The sequence below is a fragment of the Dermacentor albipictus genome, unplaced genomic scaffold (genome assembly GCF_038994185.2).
Source record: "Dermacentor albipictus isolate Rhodes 1998 colony unplaced genomic scaffold, USDA_Dalb.pri_finalv2 scaffold_19, whole genome shotgun sequence".
Lineage (NCBI taxonomy): Eukaryota > Metazoa > Arthropoda > Arachnida > Ixodida > Ixodidae > Dermacentor > Dermacentor albipictus.
Window position 1 is genome coordinate 6,117,325 of NW_027225573.1, and position 24,793 is coordinate 6,142,117.

A 24,793-nucleotide genomic window follows, 5' to 3' on the forward strand; every position below is an offset into this window, starting at 1 on the left:
AAATCCTGTACGGTTTTCGACTGCTGCGGTAGTACTCCGCATCGTGGATGTGCTCATGCGGAGAGATTAGACGTGCCAGTCGGTGCATGCGTGGACGAGATTGCGCGCTCTCTTCCGTGTATGCAGTACGTGCGCTTAAGCTGCGCATTACGCGCGTAGCGACCTCATTTTGCGCGGTCGTGATTGCGACGTTTGAGATGCGCCGGTGAAACCGGAGAGTACGCTTATACACGAGTCCCGTTTGTTTCTCAGCTTCGCTTCTCGCCTCGCAGCGCGGGCCAGATTCCTCATGGCGATTCCGTGGATGTATAGCTGCTCTGAGCCGGCTTCCGCGTAAAGTCGGGACGTTATTCCACCCGGAGCACGAGACACGCACACTTTGTAGAGTCGACGCAAAATGCGTTGCGCCGCCTATTTTTCGCCTGTTCGCGGCGAACGGGCCTACAGGCCTCGTTGAGGTAGCAACATGCTACCTGAAGGACGCACTGAACAGAAACATAGTTGCAGCTGCTATAGTGTGTCCCACATTTACAATACCCGAAAGCACAATTAAAAGAAAGGTTACTATTAGGCTGAAAAGAAGGTTGGTAAGTCAACGCGAAAACGAAATACGCCGCATTGAAGATGCCGGAACAGCTAGCCATGACGTCATAGATTTCAGCTCCGGCCTAATTTAAATTTTATCGGCAAAGATATACCCTGATGCCGCACTGGCGTACCGGTGCTGTGGTTCCGGCGTGAATTGCTTTTTTTTTTCAAAGAACATGCGTCTTTGGCTATCATTTTATCTTGAAATTATCAACACATCTTAACGCGTAGTCAACAAAAATGATGTTTCGAAATGCTGCTTGGAATGAAATAAGTCTGCAATCCTGACTACGCCAGCCATAGCATGAGTGCCTGCGTGGTGTGCCACTAAGGCCCAAACAATGAAACGTTCCTTTCCTTCGAGCGCTTCCTAGGGCCGGATTCTGAAATCCTCCTAACCTTAGACCGTTTCCTTACCTTCCGCAAGGAGTCCTCCATGCTACCTAAACGTTAGGCGCCCTCGGAAGGCCACCGCGAATTCTAAAAGCTTCCTTTCGCCTTCCCTGCGGAAGGAGCGCCTCGCCAAAGGAAGTGTAACGTTAGAGGCTTCTGGTTTCGAGATTACCCACAAAAAATGCGAAATATTTGTAATGAGTTGCCGAGACAAAGTGCCGGGACTGTTAAAATTGCATTTCTACTTTTATACTGGGGCATAAATTACATTTCTTTGGTTAATAACGTAAAAATGGTTCGAAAATGATGCGCGTGGCAAGAATGCAATCTCAATCTAGCAACTATGGCAGCATCTGAGTTCGTTTGGTCAGGCGTCGCTTTTTTTCTTTCTTTGCGTGCGTTCTCTTTTGTGTGTGTGCGTATGTGTATTTGCCATGCCGGGCAAAGCATATTTTACGGAGGAAGAAAAAGACTTGTTCACGGAACTTCTACAAAGGTACAGCAATGTGATTGAAAGCAAGAAAACTTCGTCGTAGTATTCCAGTGGATTCTGCCTGTCAGTCAGGCGCCGAGCTGGAGTCAAAGGTGGAGGCTTGTACACAGTCCCGTAAAGAAGTTCATTTGCTCGTCGAAGAAACCGTGCATAGCTTTCGAAGCTATCGTCTTCGAATAAACATTGCAAGGCCGTCATTCTCGCCGCTCGCTTTCCACAAGATCACAGTGAAAAAAAGATATGGCACAAAACGCGGTCCGCGTAACCAAACTGGGCGTCAGTACAGGGCGGTTGGCTACCGCGGCCTTGGCTGCGCACGGCACCTACCCTAGCCGAGCGTACCGCGTGCAAAGTCATGCGGAGAAGCATACGTTCAGGTAGAGGAGCACGGTTAGGACGCATGAAGGTAGCATGCCGGCTCCCTAAGCGCGGGGAAGCACCAAGGAGGCCCTAACTTAGTGCCCCTTAGTAAGGTACGTTCCAGAATTGACGCCAGGTCGCCTCACAGCGTGTGAGGCATCCTTAGTTAGGAAAGGAGCGTTTCAGAATCCGGGCCCTAGCCTTACGTGAGGCCTCCTTACTGCGAAGGACCGATGGAGGAAGCAAGCGTACTCTGAAAGCTCACTTCGCCCGTCCTCACGTAAGGAGCGGTTGCCGCCATGCCTGGGTTCGAGATTATCTTTAAAAGCTTTAGGCGAACACCAGAACACCACTATTCAATAAAAAAGGTTGTACCGTCGCACAATCTTTAAGTTGATGAGCTAATATAGAGAAGCGTGAACGCTTTTTTCTAGTTTTGTTTGCTAAACCTAAAGAAGTAGCGCATTACAGTGCGAAACTTGATGTGCTCCATCAACGCTGGCACGCCGGCGTCGTGCAACGCCTAGCAACGATTTCATGCCGCACGCGTGACTGAACCGAACATGCCTGGCAAGACGTACCGTGCTCGCGCTTCTCCGCAGGTGGGCGACAGTGCGCATGCGCAAGCGAATGCCACGTGGTTAAGCAGTGCGGTGAAGCGCTCGTTCAGGGCCAGGAGCGGCGTAAGGACGCATGAAGGTAGCTTTGGAGATACCTTATGCTGAGGAAGCACCAAGGAAGCCTTCACCGAGGGCCCCTCAGTAAGGAAGCTTTCAGAGTGACATAAGGTAGCCTCACCGCAATGAAGGCTTCCTTAGTGAGGTAAGGAATTCATTGTTTGGCTCCTTATGCTGAGGAAGTACCAAGGAAGCCTTCACCGAGGGCGCCTCAGTAAGGAGGCTTTCAGAGTGACATAAGGTAGCCTCACTGCAATGAAGGCTTCCTTACTGAGGTGAGCAAGATTTCATTGTCTGGCCCTAAGTGTGCAGTCTCCAGGCTCTGCTAAGCACCCTGAATAAATCTAAAGGTAGCGACATTCTTTTATCTTGGCCGTCGCAGCTGCTGCGCGAAGCCTCATAACAGGGAGAAGAGAAGGTGCGCGTCTCCCGAATGGATGAGCGCCACCACGTGCTATATTTTGCGCCATTTTCTCACTGTTTTCTTCTTTTCCACGTCTCGCCGCAGTCTCCACCTTGACAGTCGACCGTCTAGTTGCTGCACAGAGGCATTTGCAAGAGATTTCACATGTTTTGGTTAAGCTGCGTGGCTACCCGCGTCATTGATGAACTCTGTTTTGTTTTTTTCTATGTTAGGGATTCCTTTTAAGGGCACTGAAGGTGCAAAATGTACGAACAGAGCTTTGCTCTTTCTTCACGGGGTGCGGAGCTCAGGCATCGCTAAGCTTATGCATAGCCTAGACATGGGGGAGGGTCGGTTTTTTGCTTCTCGTTCAGAACTTTTTTTTCTTGCGGACTGCGCAATCGTCCTCAAGTGTATGAAGCTATAGAGTGCGTAGGCTGTCCGATGTCACATATTCTGCTAGAAACATAGCACGCGTTATACTGCACATCTGAAGGCGTGGACCTTTGTCCGTTCATGCTTTTGTTAGGCACTGAACATATAATTACTGAGGACAAGCAGTTCATAACAGGTGCATGTGCGTGTATATATATATATATATATATATATATATATATATATATATATATATATATATATATATATATATATATATATATATATATATAACCCAAATGCCACCCCACCTTGCACTCTTTGCTTGCTTCTTTCTTTTGTCTTTTAATTCTTCATGGAATACGAAGTAAAGAATTGCACATACTCGTCTGTGAGTATAGAAGGGACGATGGCCTCATGTGATAGCGACACAGAAATGCATCTAATCGACACGAACGATTTCAACAGCATGTCCTATACGCTTTCACGAGCCTGAAAGTTGGCCTCTCCCTGTTTCGCACGAATCGATATCTCCGTGTGCTGCATGGCACACACCAGCTTTCCGATTGAGCCGTTGCCGCGGTGCCACTCCGAAACAAGAAGGACAAATATATATATATATTGTGTGGACGACGCTTAGCTGGAGAGCAGGAGTGATCCACTGTCTGTGAGTGGTGGCGCTGGCTAAGACTCCCAGTGTTATACTAGGAAATAAATACCCAAGAAAGTGGATGGGGAAACGGCGCCGCGCTATCTCAATTGGTAGAGCATCACACGCGAGATGCGAAGGTTGGGGGTTCGGTCCCCACCTGCGGCAAGTTGTTTTTTCATTCACTTTCATTCCCATTAATTTATCGTTTCTTCATTTCATTTATTAAGCACAAGTAATTGCCCTTATGTTGTCCTTGGTTTCAGTGTTTTTTGGCTTCTTGATCTGAAGGGACACTCTCTAATGATTGTCACACAGCATCGATTTCTTGGTATAATACTTGATAGGCAGTTATCCGGGGCACCCCACATAAAAAAAAAAACTCGAAAACGAAGTCAATAGTGTTTGAACTTCGCAGTCTTGCAGGCACATCATCGGGCGGATCAGTATCATCCATGTTGACTGTTCCCAATGCCGTAATACGACAAAAAATTGCGTGTTCCGCGCCCATCTTACACGGACTTTTACACATGACAGTAAAGCGACTTCAAAGACTTTTAGCTAGATGACTACGCATATGTCTAGGAGTAGGAGTATAATACCTGAGGCACGCCAATCACCATTTCGAATTATGCGAACTACATAAACGTGCCGACATTATTTCTGTCTTGAAACGCAGCATAAGAGCTACCCATTCGCTCTAAACATAATGTAAAGTGATAGAAGGTATTTTGATAAAGAAATTCGGAGAATTCTTCATATATTGCCAAGAAATTATTTTGGGGACTCAGACGTCGAATATCCTCCATGGCTGCTTACACTTCAAAAAATCGAACTGTCACTAGACGGGATATTCAGAAAAAGAGACATGTTCATTCAACCTGCTCAACAACTAGCACTTTACCAGATATATAGGCGGTATTCAGGATACAGACACGTCTATACAGCTGGCTCCAGTACAGCGACCTCTTCAACTTTAGCATTAATTATACGCCATTTCAACACACAAGAAACAGTTAGGTTATCTCGTGCGACTTCGTTCACAACGTCTGAACAGTTCGCTATCCTATGTGCGATGAAATTTATATTGTAAGTAAGAGATGCGCAAAAATGGATAATTTTCAGCGATTCACAGGCGGCTCTAACATCACTGTGCAGCAGAAAAGGAAAAAGTGTCATTAATAGTATTGTATACGAAACACTTAACGACCTCACGGAGACAAGTAGAGTGAAACAGGAAATAGCATTCCAGTGGATACCAGGTCATTGTAACATTCCTGGCAACACTGGCACATCTCAAAGACGATGTGTTTCGCTCCCAATATCAAAGAATCAATTACGCTTCATTGCAATGACAACAGCGATCGCAGCTGTGGCGTAGTGGTACAGCATCCGCCTCGCGTGCAAGAGGACCATGGTTCGAATCCCGGTGCCGCGCAATTTTTCACCGGATTAAAAAACAGATACGCGTGTTGATAAAATTGCATAAACAGGCCTGGAGTGCGGCCTGATCACGGTGACCAGAACGGCAACGCACTCCCTCACCAGAGCAGGATTGGCCACCCTGGTGGAGCACTTGGCCACAACGTCCTATATGAATACAACAATAAAACCCCGGCCCTCAGTCCCCAGCCGCGGTGAAGCAGCTGATCACGGTAGCGGTCAGACCTGTGGCGCAGCAGAGGGTACTAAGAATCCCTGGTTCCGGGCAGGCCGCCATTGGAATCTGAACCTCGAACGTTTACCGCTAGAACGTTATCTATTGAGGCGAGTCTAGCAGTGTTATTAGTGGAATTATCAGGCATTAAATGGGATATAATAAGGCTCACTAAGGTTAGGAGGACAAATGGAGCATATACAGGGCTGAAGAGCGGCGGGTACGTCCTGCGCTACCGGGGCTTGGCGGAGAGACGACAAGCAGTAGTCGGATTCCTGTATAATAAGGATGTAGCTGGTAACATACAGGAATTCTGTAGCATTAACGAGAAGGTGGCAGGTCTTGCTCTGAAACCTAATAACAGGTACAAATTCAAGGTCGTATATGTCTACGCCCCTACATCCAGTCATGATGACCAGCAGTTATAGCAGCAGTGTGTCCGCGTCTTGCCGCTGTCTTTCGTCCGTTTTCGTGCGCTAGAAAACCTCAGTTATAGTTGGAGAAGTATAGGAGAGGCCTTTGCCCTGCAGTGAGCGTAACCAGGCTGATGATGATAATGACAACGCCTTTCAAAATGTGTAGAAATACGTGGTTTGACCACAATTCTAAGAGCTCGGATTTATATCATATTGGTACGTTTATTGAATTCACATTTAATTGTCATTAGACAGAAATATGGAAACCCTTCTTCATCGATTGAGGCTAGGCGCTGCCTACACAACACATTTCTTACAGATTTGGCCCTCCGGAAACACCCAAATGTGATTGTGAATTTGTAGACGAAGATATATATCACCTCTTTCTAAATTGCCCACATCACGACAAACCAAGACGCCCACTTAAATCAACCCTAATTACATTAGACAGCAGACATTTCGGTTTAACGAATCTTCTGGGTCCTTGGCCAACAACGTCCCTCCAGAAGAGCGCTTTAAAAGCCATAAAGACTTTTCTTGAAGACTGCGGCATTGTTGGCCGTTATTAACGTTTTTGTTGTTCCGTTCATTTCAATGACGCTGTACATATGTATCTGTTTGTGGATTATGTTATGTTGACTCTTCTGTTGTGACTATATGTGATAATGCATTTACACGATGTATGTATCACCCACTGACTAGAGACGGTGTTATTAGGCGGCAGTATTTGTTGTATATTTGGGACTTTTTTCTACACAACTGTGGAGACATTACCTTGTATATTGTATGTACTATCTCTTTCTGACATCGTAGTGATACGGGGAAAATATTGCCTGACAACTCCTGGTGCTGGTGCGAAAAGGTTATCTGATATGTATTCCTGAATCCTGTATGTTGTGAGATAGAACCATTCAAGAGCTAAGGAGTGGCCGGGGCGATAAATTGTGCCTCAACATCTCCTGATATTACATCAATAAAGAAACATAATAATCTGTCCGTGTTCGGCTAGTAATGAAACGAAGTGAAACTTTTTTTTCACGCATAGCTAATATAGCGAGCAAGAGGGGATGCAGGGCAAAAAGCTGCTTTGATGCAGCTGGAAGACTGCCCGGCGCCCGTTGATCACATGACAATATATTCACAGTAATGGAGAACTCGACCTAGTTTCGTATGGGCTCAAGGTCTAATGGCGAACAGAACCGGGCCATGCCGGGTCGAGCCGGGCCGCAATCTTATAGGCCAGGGCTTAGTACAGCCCAGGCTTAAAAACAGCGGGCCGGGTTCGGGCGGTCCTACGCGTGGTACTTTTGGACTTGGGCAGGGCCCGGACCTAAAAAACCGACTCGTGCAGTGCTCTACTTCGGATAGCCTGATGAGCAGATTCTCATATGATTATGGAAGATTGAGTAAAACAGCTTAAGGCCTAACCTGCATCTTTGTTCAAGCAAAAGAATCCCGTCAAGTTCTTTTTTCCTTTCTCTTAAACTGAGAAAGTAGTTGAATCTCCCCACGGCGAACCTTGTCGCGACGGAATGAATTTTTTATCGTGCATTAATGCGCACATAAGAAAACGGATTCTACACAGGACAAGCCTAAGCCAAAATTGGGAAAACTTCTTTTTAAGCTGTTTGTTTTACGTTAATGATTACGTGTTTTAAACTTTGTTGCACGAAACAAAGGTCATGCTTGCACTTCTACCTACTGTATTGACATGTTATGACCAAGGCAGCATAACAGCATAACACCTGAATGATTGACTAATTAATTGATTTTTCTTGGGGGGGGGGGGTCTACTTAACAAATACTTTTATCTGATTTTGCTCTATTTTTTCGAGTGAAGTTAACGTGTACACATTCATTTATGTTCTGGGACATGCTATTAGTGACACACTATTTTTCTACGCGCTTCAGGTCGGCCGCCAATGGAAATCAATGTTTCATTAGATGCCCTTGCACAGAATACAAAATCTGCCGCAAAAAGTTTGTCTCGGTTTCGATTACATCACAAATATCAAACAATAAATACAAGCAAGAGAATCGGCCTCAACACGGAGCCCTGCGACACACCAGGCGTAGCGCAGCATTATCTGAGCAACTCCAGTTAAAAACAGCTCTACGACTGACTTACTTAGCAACACTGCTTTAGAGCTTGTATATTCATAAAAGTATTTTCGCGTTCATATTACCGCTAATCTCACCTGGTCAACCTATATCCACATTAGTAACAATGAAAGAAAAAATAAAGAAAGACAATAGGATCGAACTTTGTGTTATTTACTCAACTACAGGAGTGCATGGGCTAGTTGGTTCGTTGCATCAATTGAAGTCATAGCTCTGGATTGACAGGGACACATGACATTGAAGTCATGTCCCTATCGATCTAGCGCTATAACTTCTATTGTTGCTCAAGAGCGTTTATAATGCCACCAGCCTCTCTCAAGTTAGTACTAGAGAAAACACCAATATGAACAAAATTAGAGCATGCATCTGTCTTATGGGCTTCCTTTACCTTATTAGCTCATTAAAACTGCTAAAAATTACTCCACTCGTTTTATATTCTGAACTTATGATGGAATAGCTACTCTAATCACAAATAAGACTGACATCGAATTTCCAACTCTTAAATTGATATCTCCATTGCAACATATATCGAATCGTACTGATCAGCTGTATAAAGCAGGTATCAAATCTAGTCACACCAACGTTCTTAAGCTCTTCTTGGTCTTGAATGGATTCGCCTCCCCAAAGAAATCCTAGACTATTAATAAACGCAACTTTGATGCATCATGAACTAGCATACTTTGTGTAATCTGAACTAGTTAATTACTGATTACTTCTCTTTATCATTCATTGCAATACCAGGTAATATTCTATAACTGCAAAGCTGCCTTCCTGGTGCAGACAGACTTTTTCCATTTATCATCAGTTAAAATAATATTATTGTAAAGTTGGGTTTTATTCATTGCATTATGTCTTTCTCCTTCTCAACCTACTCATTCCTGTATGCCTTCGAGCGCTGGTGGCGTAAATAAATAAATTATGAAACTGTAAAAAGTATTTTTTTTTTGTATGCGGGGCGGTAACCGACGGCGATGTATTATTATCCTCCTCGTCATCGTTGTCGTCAGCATCAGCAGCAGCTAACTAACCAGTTCTCGCTCTTAGGCCCTTATTTTGTATGCATAAAAGTCGCTCGTATTTATTACTGAAATGACAACCTAATTAATTAGCTGTAGAAACATGTATCGCAATTGCGGATTATGTCCCAAATCAAACAGCTGAACTCACGCACTCAAAAAAAAAAACATGTGGTGTTGTATAAATTCACTGTTTGAAATGGGCTGCGAATACGCAAAGCCGGGCAATATTTTTTAGATTTTCATTTCATGCCTACAGCCAGGTAGCTTATGCGAACAAACTATTTTGTATAATGGCATTTTCAAACGCCTACGGTATTTTCCCTATATGTGGAGAAGCCCGTTTAACTTTGAACTGATTCCTCAATCGACTTGGTTATGTTTAGACCATATGTATGATGGAGAAATATGTGCATGGCCAACAGCAACACATGCTGAAAGACAGAATTATTCAGAACTTTTGCAAAGTTTAACGGTCTTTAACATTTGAACAGCATATTTTTTTACCCGTGGACACATAAGAAATTGAAATCAATCACATGCATCGAAGTTTGCCTTGCAAGTATTATGAAGTACACTTTCAGTTTTCCTTTTTGTAATTTATGATATATGACAGTCGATGTTACTCTGACTTTTACTGACACTGTACAAACCATATTTTTTTTTTCATAATACGGAACACAGGCAGCTGAGTTCGTGGCATCGGGACAATGAAGTGTAACTTGTCGATCAGTTTCTCGCTATGTGTAATATAGGAGCCCCTTTCTCGTAAATATGTGTCTAGGTTCAGAACGTGTGTGTTAAAAGCGGACTGATTGCCCGCACTTTCTGTGCAGCCACCGAAGTGATTACAAAAAACTTTCACTGTTTAAATGCTTAAGCCCTTCGATGACATGCGCCAGAAATATAGACAAAGAACGCGCTCATCCGGCACTTGAAAGGTCATCATGCCAAAGTTGGAATTACCTTTCTACGGTTTAGTCGCGTCCTTGAGGAAAGAAACCGGGGAGTAACAAGTCATTAGGCAGTTTTAGTTGGACGTCCGCAGCTACCCACGTGCGCAGGGCGCGAGGTCATGCGTGCGTAGCGTAGCGCGCGCGCACGAAACGGCAGTAGTTGGCCGGACGCAAAAGCTGACAAGGGGATTGCTGGCTTGCACGCGTGGGAACCAGTAGTGTGCTACTCCGCGCCGCCATATGCAACCTTCTGAAAGTGTGTAGCCAATATCAGCCGCCACGAAGTCAAACCACAAGCCGCAGTCATATTTTCGGGAAGAGCGAGGGCGCTATGCTCGACACGCATGACGGCTGCACGGCCGCCAATATCCGCCATGTTGACTCTCTGATTGGCTGCGGAGGGCTCACGTGCCTTGAAATTTTTGCCTGGAAACGGAATTTTTGCAAAATGCAATTTTGCATTTTCATCAAGATGACGGATCGTGAAGTGGAGTTGCAAATTTTATCGACTAATACATTTTTTTTACATATTGCATTACATATTTATTACATATTTTACGTATTTTACAATACATATATACTGCGACGTTAGCGCTTCAAAACGAAAGTGAGCGGTATCGTACAGAAGCCGGTGCAATGCATCTGCGATTTCGCGAGTATGTGGTGGCGATCAAACATAGCCACCATGCCAGCTTGCTGATTGGCTGAAGGAATATGCTGCGGGGAGCGTGACAGGAAGGGCTATTTCGTAAGCGTCAATTTGACGTTGCGTGACGTTGCGCTGGGCAACCTTAGCAGAGATTTTCCGCCATAATTTGTGGTGAGGCGAGCCACAAATTGGATTTGCAAAATAGCATTTTGCAAAACTTCCGTTTTCCGGTACAAATTTCAAGGCACGTGAGCTCTCCACAGCCAATCAGAGAGTCAACATGGCGGATAATGGTGGCCGTGCAGCCGCCATGTTTGTCGAGAATAGCACCCCCGTTATCGAAAAATGCACGTGAGAACGTCCCGCAAAGGCCGCTGAGCCCGCAGCAGATGCTGCACTGCTTATGAAAAGCTGCGGGCGCACGCAAGATACCGTGCGTGCCCCTGCGTATTAACGCGATAGCGTTAAGGAGCTCGTGTCGCAGAAAAGCCGGTGTCGTCGGCGTCGGTGTCGGCGTTGGGTGTCGGCGTCGGCGTTTTGCGGAGTTGACCGTGAGCGATAAATCACGGCAGGCACTCCATAAATAAAAAGCAACTTCCAAGATGGGCTGGGTGGGAATCGAACCAGGGTCTCCGGAGTGTGAGACGGAGACGTTACCACTCAGCCACGATTTCGATGCTTCCAAAAGGTACAAACGCGCCTCTAGTGAATGCGGTGTTGCCTTCGAAACGAGCCGTGGAAAGTTATACTGTGGTGTATATCGGTAATTATGTAACTTACAGAAGTCGCAATTACACGAGTAGCGAAGTGCGTTTCGCTGCATTTCTTCTGCGCTTTCCGCACACGGAGAGCCATCTTGCGGCAAACACAGAAGACCCCCTCCTCTCCATGTACGGCGCTGCCCCGACAGATGGCGCGCCACACGCGCATTGGAGCTGTCGCGGCTCGGACTCTCTCCCCTGACAACGCTTCGCCTTGCTACCTCTGTAGAATCAAGCGTCCTTCCTTTCTTTAGATCACTATCTCTCTATCTCTCTGCCCGTGCCGATCACGACGTTTGGCTGGCGTGCATCATTTCCCCCTCCGGGATACCGAGTTCTTTGGTTCGCTCCGCTTGCTCAGGCGCACGTTTCGTTGCTGCGCCGAACGCCGCGTTGCTCGACCATATGGCTCGACGCTCACCGCGTCTGATGCGGGGCGCCTCGTAAGTGATGGCTGCCCTGTAGCCCATTGTCTTACACCCCTTGGCGGGTCGACGGGAACGCTATCGCGTTCCACTCTTGAAGGCGAAGCTTAAGCGTCCTCCAATTTTTGCGCAAGCGCACTGACGCGTCCGCGGGTTAGCTGCGTACGCAGAAATGCTGCGGACGCCCAAATAAAGCTGTCTATTTTTGAACTACGGGCTTCCGCTCTTATCGTTATAACACATGACAACTCGCGCCAATGTACCGGGATTTGTTGTGAAGCTGTGATGGTTCATTTTTTTAGAAATGACATTTATTTTTGCTCCGCGAAATGACTTACGTCACCGCGTCAGATTTAAAGATAGAAGGGTCATGAGCCGGGAGGTGGTACACAGGCGAAGTGAACTATGCCCGAGAACGGTGGACTTATACAGTCGCGATCTTCTGGAAGCGATGATAATGTTGCAATTGAACACACAGCAGAACTTTGTACACAGTGCTTTCCCAAATAGCCTAACAGATAATAATAATAATAATAATAATATTTGGGGTTTACGTGCCAAAACCACTTTCTGATTATGAGGCACGCCGTAGTGGAGGACTCCGGAAATTTTGACCACCTGGGGTTCTTTAACGTGCACCTAAATCTAAGCACACGGGTGTTTTCGCATTTCGCCCCCATCGAAATGCGGCCGCCGTGGCCGGGATTCGATCCCGCGACCTCGTGCTCAGCAGCCCAACACCATAGCCACTGAGCAACCACGGCGGGTTAGCCTAACAGAAGGCTACAGTCCGAATACTATTAAACTTATAACTATTTGTCGCAGACACTGTCAGATGACTTTACTATGTGCAATTAGGGGCTCTGTAATTTCGGCCGTCACTTAACATAGGTACTTTGACGTACTTCATGTTATAATGCCAGTCAACCTTCTCAGACATACAATACATATTACATCTACCATAGCCTCGCCGGAATCGCAAGAAGCAACTGCCTCCCTCTTCTCATTGCTAATGACTCAGTAGGCGTGAAACAGGCCAAAATTCGAATATGAATGCGTAGTACCGAATTAGCAGGAATCTTCAGCGATATAGAACCTATGTAGTACACGCGAGTCTGTCCACAATCGGACGGTAAGATTCACTTGCTCTGACTATTCATTCATCATCAGTGTTACTAAAAAAAAAACATGCTCAGCTTCTATTGCTTGCTTTGGGTCCTGAAGTCGCTTGACCTTGCATAAGCTCTGCCATTCTACCCTCCAATATTCCATCACCAAGAGCTGGGCGCTTCTTATCACGTGTAAGCCATAAAGCAGCTCGCCTTCCGTGGTGGTGGTGGTGGTGAATTGTAGCAGCAGGCGGGTTTAGCCTGGCGAACAAGGCCGGCAATTGCTCCGCCCGAGCGTCTCATACAATACCGCTGAAGGGTTTCACCATATGTCTATCAAACCCGCCTCTCTTAAGAATTCGATGAGGAGACGTGACGTTTCTTTGCGGGCTATAACTGATCCCTCGGGAAATATAAAGTGTTGCAGGCGCGCATGCGGAAGGTCCTTGTTTTGCAGATTCTTCAGGAGAGTGTCTCTTTCATTTTGGAATTGCTGGCAGGACCACAAAAAGTACGCAAGGTCTCCTGTCTTGTTGCATGCCGTACAGTTCGGAGAATTGATTCGCCCCGTTTTAAACAACCAGGCCGGTGTATTAGCAGATCCTGTCCTTATTCGATATAGAAGTGAGGCTTCCTCTCTGTGCAATCTCTTGGTTACGCAGGGCATATGCGGTGGAACCCAAAGCGACGCAAAGTGATTTTGAATGTCGGATTTTTGCAGTTGATTACTCTTCGGAGCCTTGATTTTGGGAGGATAAAAGAGCGCTGCGTATGCAAGCGCATCAGCTTTTTCGTTTCCTGAGATACCAATGTAAGAGGGAATCCACTGAAACTTTACTGTTAAGCCTTTGTTGTTGAGTTCTTTCACGATGGCTAGCGATTTGCGTGGGAACTTGAGGGATGGCAAACCACGGTATACTTGTTGTAATGCAGCCTTTGAGTCCGTAAGGACAACCACATTCTGCGGAGGCAAAGTCTTTAATTTTCGCAGAGCAGAATCTATTGCTACGCCTTCCACAACTGTCGACGAGGCTACACAGTCCAGACGGCCAGACCCCGTACATCTTAGAGAGGGAATATAGAATGCAGCTGCGCAGCAGTCTTCATCTGCCTTGGCAGAGCCATCTGTGTATACTTGTAGGTGATTTGGGTAAGTCGTGTTCAGGTGTTCCAGGACTAATGACTTGGCTTCTGCAGATGGAATGCAGCTCTTTGATTGCAATCGTGGTACACTTAAGTTGCATGTGATGTCCTCGAATGTCCAGGGTGGTTCTATCCTTTCCCTCTGTCTCGAGCAGCGCAATCCTAATACGCGAAGCGTGTTCAATGCTGCATAAAAATATGAGCGCGGCCTGTTACCTATACGTCGTAAGAGGGCTCTACCGGGCGTAGACTCACTCAATCGTAGTAGCTGGATCATCAGAGCCTGGGAAGCCTGAAGTCGTAGAGGGCGTGACTCAGTTTCATAGAGCACTTTCTTATTTGACGCTGGCTGAGGGACTCCAAGGCAAAGTCGGATACCTTTTCTGTGGTATCCCTCCGTGACTGCAAGCGTGCATGCTTCCACGCTTCCTCCTTGGCGCCGGTGAAAAGCGAGTGCAGCCGCGAGGTGTCCCTCTTGCGATAGGCGCTGTGGCGGCTTAGACCGGTACAACTTCGTTTATATTGTAACGTAGAATGTTCTCGCTACGTGTTCCATGTGGGAGAGATGCGGCAAGCACACTGGCGATCCATCCGTGGGAAAGAAAGTCGCGGTAATGCTCGCTCGAGTAATAGAGAGGCATCGTAAGGAATCGTGTTTTGACAGTCGTGTCATCGGCTGGAGGAGTTGCCAATGTAGAGCGAACGACTGACTTTCCGGAAGCCTGATAATTCGAACGGTTTGGCGGCACCACCACGTACCCTATAGAGTCCATGTATACGAAGGTCCGAAATTTCGGAGGCAAAAACCCTTCGCCTTCCCATTTGGCGTACGTTTGCCATGACCGCAGGTACGAAACGGCATTGATCAAAGCCACCACCGCCGCCGTTTTTACTACCTCGCTGCTTCGAACCGGCGCTCTCGCACGCAGATCCGCTGGCAGCCGTAGCCACCACCACGGCAAACGCTAGGGCTAGCTGCTTCGATGTTCGCTATTAAGCATCTTGCTTTTTGGCATCGTGTTTCTCATCGAAAGAATTCACCGCTGTCAGCAATTGCACCGACCCCGCCTTTGTGGTCCTCGCGATTGGCTTCAAAGCCCGGAAATCACGACGCCTCGTATAATGCCGGTTTCAGAAAGTCAGCTTCGCCACAATACGCAAATGTTACGCGCTTACGTATACATGTAAATATTGCGGAGGAGCATGACACGCATAGGAACGGAGCAGTTATCACGGTACGTATTATGTATTTCTTAATTATGCATATTGTCACGTAGTAGTTACGGTGAATAAGGCAGCAAAACTGTGATTAACGAAACTTGCGTTTTATTGGGCGACATTGTGCCCTGAAAAGCAGGCTACACTTAAAGAACGACGATAGCGGCGAATACACTCGGCGATCGTCGAAAATCTGATCAGCGGGTCAAGCGCATCAGTCGTCGAATGATCCAGAGTAACCGCTGAGACCCGCGTGTCTTTCACAAAGTTCTACACTATTCGCGTCGCGCATTCAGGCAATCAGATTACACAAGGTTACGTTACAGACAGCGGATGGAACCATCGATAACATTCCATAAATTTCCGATACATGCAGGCGCGTCCTGCGCTGTGCGATAGCATTTGTTAGGCGGTGAAACGTGGTCGCCCGATAAACAAGTACCACGTGCCAATATATATGTACTATATTCTAATAGATATTAAGAGAACGAAATGGCGCTGGGCAGGTCATGTAATGCGCAGATTAGATAATCGTTGGACCATTCGGGTGACAGAATGGGTACCAAGAGAAAATTATGGGGTTTTTACGTGCCAAAACCACTTTCTGATTATGAGGCACGCCGTAGTGGAGGACTCCGGAAATTTCGACCACCTGGGGTTCTTTAACGTGCACCTAAATCTAAGCACACGGGTGTTTTCGCATTTCGCCCCCATCGAAATGCGGCCGCCGTGGCCGGGATTCGATCCCGCGACCTCGTGCTCAGCAGCCCAACACCATAGCCACTGGGAAGGGAAGGGAAGCGCAGTAGAGGGCGGCAGAAAACGAGGTGGTGAGACGAAATTAGGAAATTTGCGGGTGCTAGTTGGAATCGGTTGGCGCAGGACAGGAGTAATTGGAGATCACAGGGAGAGGCCTTCGTTCTGCAGTGTACATAAAATAGGCTGATGATTGTGATGATGCTGATGATGAATTATACACGCGTATACCCGCCATCTCCTTTCGCAGTACGAGCGTCAATATACCTAATAAAGGTACTGGCAGGCCTTTTCTGATGTGCCTGTTGCGATTTGAATCCTTAAGGGCAGAGAAAAATATGCGTTCATTTTTTTTTAACTGACGGATTTTTCTGATGCTTTCCCGGTCACTAGGGAGTCAGAAAAATTGGACGTTGACTGTACAACTGACCAAGAGAATGCTTAAAATGGACCGTGGGGCAAACGTGCGCTGTAAGAAGGACAAGAACAGAAAGCACCTACGCATCGAGCAATGAACGGGGAAAGGAAGCGTGCCGCTGCTTCTTTGAAGGAGCTTGAGCTGAAAAAAAACGAAGTGTGCTGATGCCGACATGCAACTTTCCCTAATCCGAACCAAATAAACTTTTTAAAGCAGTGAAAAGAAACACTGAGGCATTGTGTGCATGCTAAGAGTATATGTCAGGACAGTTGAGGTTGACTTAGCAGCTGTTGAGAGAAAATCTCACTTGTGACAAATTTCGGGCCTCATACCAATGAGCTTGCTATCAGTTGATAGAAATAGCTCATGTCCCTTTCCGTCACGGCGCCCACATTTGGGGACGCGACCAATTTTGGTATTTCGGTGCAGTCGTAGCAAGGAATAGAGCACAAACATTAAGTTTAGGGTAAATTGAACATTCGGATAATCTAACACACTTTCGTTTTACTTCTGAGTGATCGTTGCAGAGTACCGCTTCGGTGAAGGCACTGCCGTGATTTACGTGACGTTTGACGTGGTGCTTGTCTTTAGCAACCTCGAAATATATATATATATATATATATATATATATATATATATATATATATATATATATATATATATATATCAGTATAAATACTCAGAGTCATTTTACCATTTTGATTAGCTTTCAGTATTGTCTAAAGCACTATCTATGTTTCACACATGTATCGACAGTCGATCATAATTAGTGAGTGAAGGGAATATTCCAAAATATTTGTTCCTGTATGCAGTTCTTTTTTATTCATATTTCAGAATGTTCGACACGATTTGCAATGAGTTTTACCATTTTTTTACAAAGATATCTTATTCGCTGTGAATTTTTCTAAGCCCCTCCTTTCTGATTTCTTTCTAATAAAATAAACGCTTCTCCTTACTATTCAAACTGGATCAAGTCGTTTAGTTTTAACATGCTCCCTAGAGAGTGACAGCATCGGGTAGTATGGTGTGAACCCGTCTTGACATAAAGCAAAGTTCTGTGTCACTCACGGAATTTTGCAGAGGCACTTGACGAAAACCTGAAAAACTCAGGGAATTTGGTAATGTCAACTTGGTACTGTGGATGCGCCGGCAACGCCCAAGACGCCCAACGTCTCTTAGAAGTGCATGGAAAGAAAGGAAAGAATGAAAGAAATAATGTATGTGATACTACGAATAAGCCTGGCTCCCGCTTAGTGTTATGCTCCACGGACGTCAGCTCATCGTACAGACTTGCACGTCTTCGATCGTGCTCTAATCTTTCGACGTATTACACGATACGATGGGGGCGCCAATACGCGTACATCTGAACACCGTGCCAAGGCGAGCAGCGGCAGGAGCCCACAGTTTTTGCGAAGCCGCAACAAGCTTTGCAAAGCTACCGGGGCTGCACCCAGGATAGAAAACGAACAAATAAATAAAAATATCCAGAGAAACAAAAGAGAAGCGATGATCAAAACTAAAGAAGTGGCCAGCGAGAGAGACGCGAATGGGTACGGCACCACGCGCCGCCACCTACGCATCGCGGCCTACATGTTTCCCCTCATGCATGCGCTTATCTGCATCAGCGCTGCTCTCGCCGCAAGAGCGAGCCAAGTGCGCCGCCCGCACTGCTGTGCCGACTATTTCACCGCTTGGGCATGGGGGTGTAGTAGGTAGGCACGAACACGTCGCCGCACATCCGTGGCCAGAGGCAGCGCCCAAGGTTAGGCCGCCGCCGTGAGTGTCGGCGTCAAGGGGGTGCGCGGCGGCGCTATATAAGGCCGAGTGGCGTGCGTGGGCCGGGTCCTTGCACACTGGGCGGCCTTGGCGGGCGACGCCGACGATCGCGGCCGCCGCGACGTGCATGCCCACGTGGGGACCCCCGCGATCCATCTTTTTTTTATTTTCCATTTCCGCTGTGTTCCACGATGCTCCGTTGCTGCCTGCAACGCGGCCGGTGGCTGCGCTTCGCGAGAAGGCGGTTCCCCGGTAGCCCGTGTTGCAGGTGTAATGGGAGAGGGCGTGCCCCTAAGACGCGCAGCGCGTGTTGACCAGGTCGATGCTGACGGTAAAAGGTGTCAAACGATACGTTCTCTCTACGCAGGCGAAAGCATACCCCTGCAATGTCTTTTGCATCATCTCAGTTGCTCGTGTATCTATTGTAATAAGGCCAGCACAGAAAACAGGTTTCATCAACAGTCGTCGAACGACGGTAGCATCAAGCTGTAATCGACATTTAGCAGAACTTCCTGGGCGAGTTGGTGCATGGCTTTGTTAGGAAGAGTTGCGCCCAAGAAAGAACGAACTCTTTCCGTCTAGGTCGCTTTTTTTCCTGTGTTCGTTCTTTCTTAGGCGCAACTCTTCCTAACATAACTGTAACCGACATGTCGACAAAGACTACTCTCTTCGTTAGGACAAAGCCCCGTCGTCGAAGCGTTGGCTCTGATCTGACACATCTCTTTTTTCAATCACTGTAGGAAGTCTCCGTCTGCATGTGAACCTCTGCTTTGTTTAGGGCACAAAAAAGAGCACAGCTACGAGGTATACGTTGTCCGCGATAGACCACAGCTGGCGGTATACGCGTGACGCGCGCTCAGTCCTCGAACCGGCACTCGCATTTCCTTTGCCGTAGAAGGCCAGGAAGCGAAGTATACCAACGCTTGCTGGCGTGGACAGAGTGGTGCACCTGGTGTCGCCGTATTTGGATCGTCTTGGAGATGCGAAGCCCTTTCGACAACCGCTCTTTCCATGTGTGTAAATACGCCCCTGTTTGGTGCCCTCCTATGCCATCTGTGCTTTCCGTCACTGAATTTGTATGCTCTTGTTCTAGGAAGGTTAGAATGACAGTGTTGTATTAAGTTATGAGAAAATATACCCTTTTCCCAAAACAGATTCCTCATTCTAAGGACAGATAAAAACTCATGAGGCATCACCTCGAATTTAACGTAAAGAAATCTAAAGTTCAATTCGCAAAGCTTTTCGTTCACAACTGTTCTCTGTCATTGCCTGGTTGCCTTCGCTAACATATATGTCGAGCATCAGGATTGGCTGTAATGTGCGCTTCCGAACAATTTTAGCATAACATCTTTTTGTGTACATGCGCCCTTCTTTTCACGAGAAAACAATTCGGTGCTGTCATACAGAAAGTAGCCCCCCAAATATTTTTTCCGAAACTATCAAAACTTCAGGTACAGCGAGGCGTCACCGAATTTATTGTAGTTTTGAACCGTTTCCTCCTGCATATTGCCTTATGCCTAATTTCGGGCAGTATTGCATCGCTCCTCAGCTCAACAAAGCAAATTCTAAAAATAAGATCCAGCAAGTACAACATTAATTAATGGTTTAGGCAAGGATGCAGGATGACGATTGCTTGGGTTCATTGGCAAGTGTAAAACTTATGTTGCCTAAAAGGTACGTTGCGCTGGTGATGAAGAAGTAACAGGGTTCAAAAAGTAGTTAGTGTCTGCTAAGTATAACGAATGGAACGTTTAAAAAAATTCAGGACACTTTTATTTGTACAAGGACTGTTTGGTGACCATCGATTATGTCCATACGGTCGGCCTGAAGCAATTCAGTGCTATAACGACAACTGCAAGGCCCTCTCGCCTTCCGTGAGCTATATTTTCACCTGTCGGTGGAAGGCATCTTTAATGCAGAAACAGACAGATAAGATCTTATGTACCATAGCCACGCTTCCTGTTTGGCTAAACAAATTATACATGGCTAAAATCAATAAAGCACGGAAAAGTGAAGCGGATTCCCTGAGCGACCCCTTAAGGACACCGGCTCTGACATTTCTTCGTATACGAGGGATAATGTTGGTAACTATTTGCAGCTGATCTCGCAGTCCTGCCAATTTACTTTGCAGTCCTAGCTTGCCTAGACAATAAGACACACAAGAGCTTTTGTTGCGCTTTTGTTGACACACAAGAGATGTTTCAAGAGAAACGCGCTGTTTTCGAAACTAGGCGTGTATTTTTGCAATGTTTCATTTCATGCGCGGCACCGTGTGGTCGATCGCAGCGATAGGGGCGATGTAACAGCGTCTTTATTCTTTGTGAACTGTGCAATTTGGAAAATCCAGTCACTCGAAGGGTTGGATATCCGAAATCGGAACTAAGAAAGTTAACCAAACAGATGAAATTGATGAAAAATTAACCAACAGTACTAAACGTTGGCCCAGTTGGAATCTATAGTTGATTACCACTATATATATATATATATATATATATATATATATATATATATATATATATATATATATATATATATATATATATATATATATATGGGCATGTTCAGATAAGAACGGTAATCGAGGTCCCATGACCATTTTTTGTTTTCAATGAAATTTTTATATCTGATGGCCAAATGTGTCCACACCAAGGAATGAACCTTAGTTTTCCAAGAAATTTCCTAGTTTTCTCGGAAAAAAATCGTATGTCACACGAGGTGGAGAACGTCGTTATTGCCACTTCGCAAAGTTGCAAGTTTGGAGCCTCACTGCATGCACAATAATTTGTTTCCGCACATAAGTACTTTTTCGTTATCTCTTTGCAACGTGTACTATATGAGCGAATAAAAAAAACTTTTCCTTGCTGTGTCAATCTTCTAAATAAAAAATGGCAAACTTCGCTTCCCGAGCTACGCGGTGCAAAAAAGGCACTTTTCACGGCAGCCTCAGGGCGAGATGCGTAAAGATATCCACACTTCATCTTTTTCTCAGTATTTTCCAGCTACTTTTACTCACTTTGGGCAAGTTTTGTAGTTCTACACTTGACAGATATTTTTCAATATGGCCTCAAATTTGGCCGAAGTTCAAAAACGTCAAAAAAGTGACAATTTTGACTTGGATTTAAAAAAAACATCATCATCGAATTTCATTAAAATTTGCCTGAATAATCCTCAATACTCGATAATATTAGGGTACCAAAAAAGTGTTGCATTATATTGTTTTAAAGTATGAAAATGAATACATAACTGAGTTCATGATTTCAATCCCTACGATTGCTCAGTATTTTCTCTTAGGATGCGCTATCGTGAGAAGCTGGATTTAGTATTGTCTTTTTGTGGGTAACATTTAAACGCTGCAGTAGCTGAGTTCATAAGTGTGATTTTTAAGTGTATTTTTTTTTCTCTTACAATCAAAGGTCTAAAGCTCCTATTCGCTTTCGTACTCTTTTAACAGTGGGACTTAACTTACTGTAAGCATATTTGAGAACGTTATTTTGGAGTGACATGTGGTTAGTGGTCGTTTATGCAAACATTTAATGCACCCGTCGCTACTCTCAAAATGCCTCTAACGAGCTGCCGCCGCTCCATGGATGAACCGCCCTTGGCAGCCGCTCCTATAGCTATATAACGCCCGGTGCGACCCTGAATTTCATAGCACCATGTGTGCCGCCACCGCACCGAGGCTTTAGCCGCCGCTATCTTCTTTCCATCGCAACGCACCGAACGCCTGGCAGTTATACCTCAGCCTTGGACCTTCGACCGAGACAGGCCCGATGAGCGGACGTTGTTCGGATCTCGAGTTTCGCGCGTCGTTTTGCAGGCCTGGTAGAGGGTGGGGTCATTTTCTGTACTCACGTGGTTTCTCTGCGCTCGAGGGCTCCCACGACAAGGATACTTGGTATCTCAGTCTCAGCTCGTACGCCAGACCGAACCAGCGTCAGTGTCGACGGCGGGCAGCCTGTGTTAAAAATCTATCCATCTGTCCATCTCCTTTTTTTTGGAAAAGCAGCCCTGGGCCCTGCATCCGTCACCTGCTCCTCTGTCCCACGATAATCTTCGGAAGCGGTGAGCTTTTGCATTCATGAAGAGATTTCCGCGGCGAACGTTTTGTGCCGACTACTCAAAAAGGCACAAACAGAGAATTGAAAAAGGACGTAATTTTCGCAGTGTAAAGACCCTCAATGTCGCTGCTCTCAAAAAAGTCCTACTTCCCGAAGAAGCTCTCCGAGTACGAGAAAGTGACTTCATCTGTCAGAATTGTTACCGTCGGTTCAAGGAAGACATAGATAATATGCAGGCAGAGTCGACCGAAACATTCGAAGAATTCCGCCCTGGAGAAGAAATTGTAGAAAATTTAAACTCCAGTGTTAGCCTTACCTCCGAAATCTCGCCCCTAAAGCCACCGAGCGCTCTAAAAAAACGCCTCAGACTTTCCTATGCAAAGCGAAAGCAGGAAGAGGTGGCCAGAGCTGTGGTGACGAAAATACGATCAGGGATACAGGCAGCATATAATATCCGAGAGACTTCGCGTGCGCCGCAAGAAAAGTGTGCGCAATGCAGCAGGTGGGAAGACAACCTACATGCTGCCTACAATAGGTGTACGTCCTTTCAAGAGCGTTGCCAGTTGCTGACACTGCTACCACGCAACCTAACCGTGAAATATGTGCAGGAAGTTATTCCAGAGGCAACGAGGTACGTTATTCAAAAATCGAAGAAGATGGTGGATGAAGAAGGCGTATGGTCAACACAGGAGCGATATACAAGATGTAAGCTACAACACGAAGACATTACCACCGTTTTAGAATATTACACCATGGATGAACTCGATTGCTCTAGACAGACACCGAACAAAAAGGATGTTGTGAGAATCGAAAAGGAGGGAGAGAAGGAATGGGTACCTAAACGGTTCATGACGCGGTCCTTGCGAGAAGCATTCCGCCTCTACAAGCAAGCTCACCCTGCCTCCCAGGTTGGCCTCACAAAATTCATATCCTTGCGTCCTAAATGGGTGAAATGCTCGCCACAGTGGCAAGTGTGTGTTTGCGTGTGCTGTGCAAACTTTCAGTTGTGCCTCGTGGGACTGCAGAACGCCTCCGGAAGGTCGCTTTCTCCCGATGATATGCAGAGTCTCTGCGTATGCCAGGAACCTACTGCGTCATGTTTCCTCAGGAATTGTGAGCACTGTCCACAAGATGGCATTTTCACTTTGGAAAATTTTGATATGGGCAGCGAGGACGAGGTGTTGATTGCTTCATGGGAATACGGCGAGCTAGTTAAAAAAACTATGACCGCTTCATCATTTATGAGAGAATTTCTAAGAATGACCATGAAATGGATTCCCCACAACTATATCAGATCTGTGCAAGCAAAAGCAATTCATGAAGAAAAACAAAGCTGCGAGAGAGGTGCAATTGTTTTGCATTTTGATTTCGCCGAAAACTGGACAGTTGTGCTTCCAGACGCAGTACAAGCGTACCATTGGCAGAAAAAGCAGGTCACCGTGTTTACCGGCGTTGTCACGGCAAGAAAATCGACTCGGAACTACGCCGTTATTTCCGACGATATGTCTCATGACTCAGCTCATGCATGTTTGGCTCTGTCAAAAATCAAAGCACACCTGGAAGACAACGCGCCAATCTACACCAAGATAACACATGTGAGCGACGGGGCTCCCGCTCACTTCAAGAATAAATATCAGTTTCATGAGCTACAACGCAGTGAATGTCAAGAGACGAAATGGGTGTTTTCGCCCACTGGACACGGCAAAAATGCTTGCGACGGCATTGGTGGGCTTGTGAAACATCGAGCATCACACCACAACTTGCGGAAGCCTGCAAGTGAGGCCATACAAACAGCCAGCGGCTTCGTGGACGCAATTCAAGGAACGCTAACGAATATCACCATTCTGGAGCTCCCACAGAGGGAACTTGCAGACTTTCGCGAAATGAAGAAGGAAGAATGGAAAACGGCAAAGAAAGTGCCTGGAGTTCAGACACTCCACATGTGGAAATACGTTCGATCAAATGAAGGCATTGCATCCTACGTGGCATCCACCGCTGCTTCGGAATGGAAGAGACTATGACCTGGTTTGTGCTTCGGGCTGGACAATGTAATGTATGCATACCGAAGTCAACTGCTGCCGTTTATTGTTACAATTTTCAGAATTTCAATCTGCACATAAAGCGGCATGCCATTTGTAAATTGTGTCCCGATTAAAACTCCTGCTGATTAAAAACCTTGCAGATAAATTGTCCCCCTCAAAAGACGACGTTTTGTCTCCTGACAGTGCCCTGTCGAACCATTGAACACAGAGGTAAACAGATGCATGTGCGGAAACGTCTGCTTCAGAAACACATTAATATTTATTTTTATATATAAAAGCTTTTCTAAGCACCGATAAATGATCTAATATTTTTAAAGAATCGACTACATACCAA

At 46.0% G+C, this 24,793-nt stretch overlaps 2 protein-coding genes across 8 annotated transcripts in view; one reads left to right on the forward strand and one right to left on the reverse strand.

The window, feature by feature from the left end:
• Window positions 1–24,793, reverse strand: part of LOC135917073 (uncharacterized) — a 485,430-nt gene that overhangs the window by 17,833 nt on the left and 442,804 nt on the right. The gene's annotated exons all lie outside the window — the stretch shown is intronic.
• On the forward strand, window positions 22,272–24,561 carry LOC135917087 (uncharacterized). Its single transcript, XM_065450582.2, has one exon. It carries the CDS (start codon window positions 22,438–22,440, stop codon window positions 24,436–24,438), a length of 2,001 nt encoding a protein of 666 aa, XP_065306654.2. The 5' UTR covers window positions 22,272–22,437; the 3' UTR covers window positions 24,439–24,561.

Coding starts and splice junctions, on each gene's coding strand:
- LOC135917087 (XM_065450582.2), top strand. CDS start 22,438: ATGAAGAGATTTCCGCGGCGAACGTTTTGTGCCGACTACTCAAAAAGG.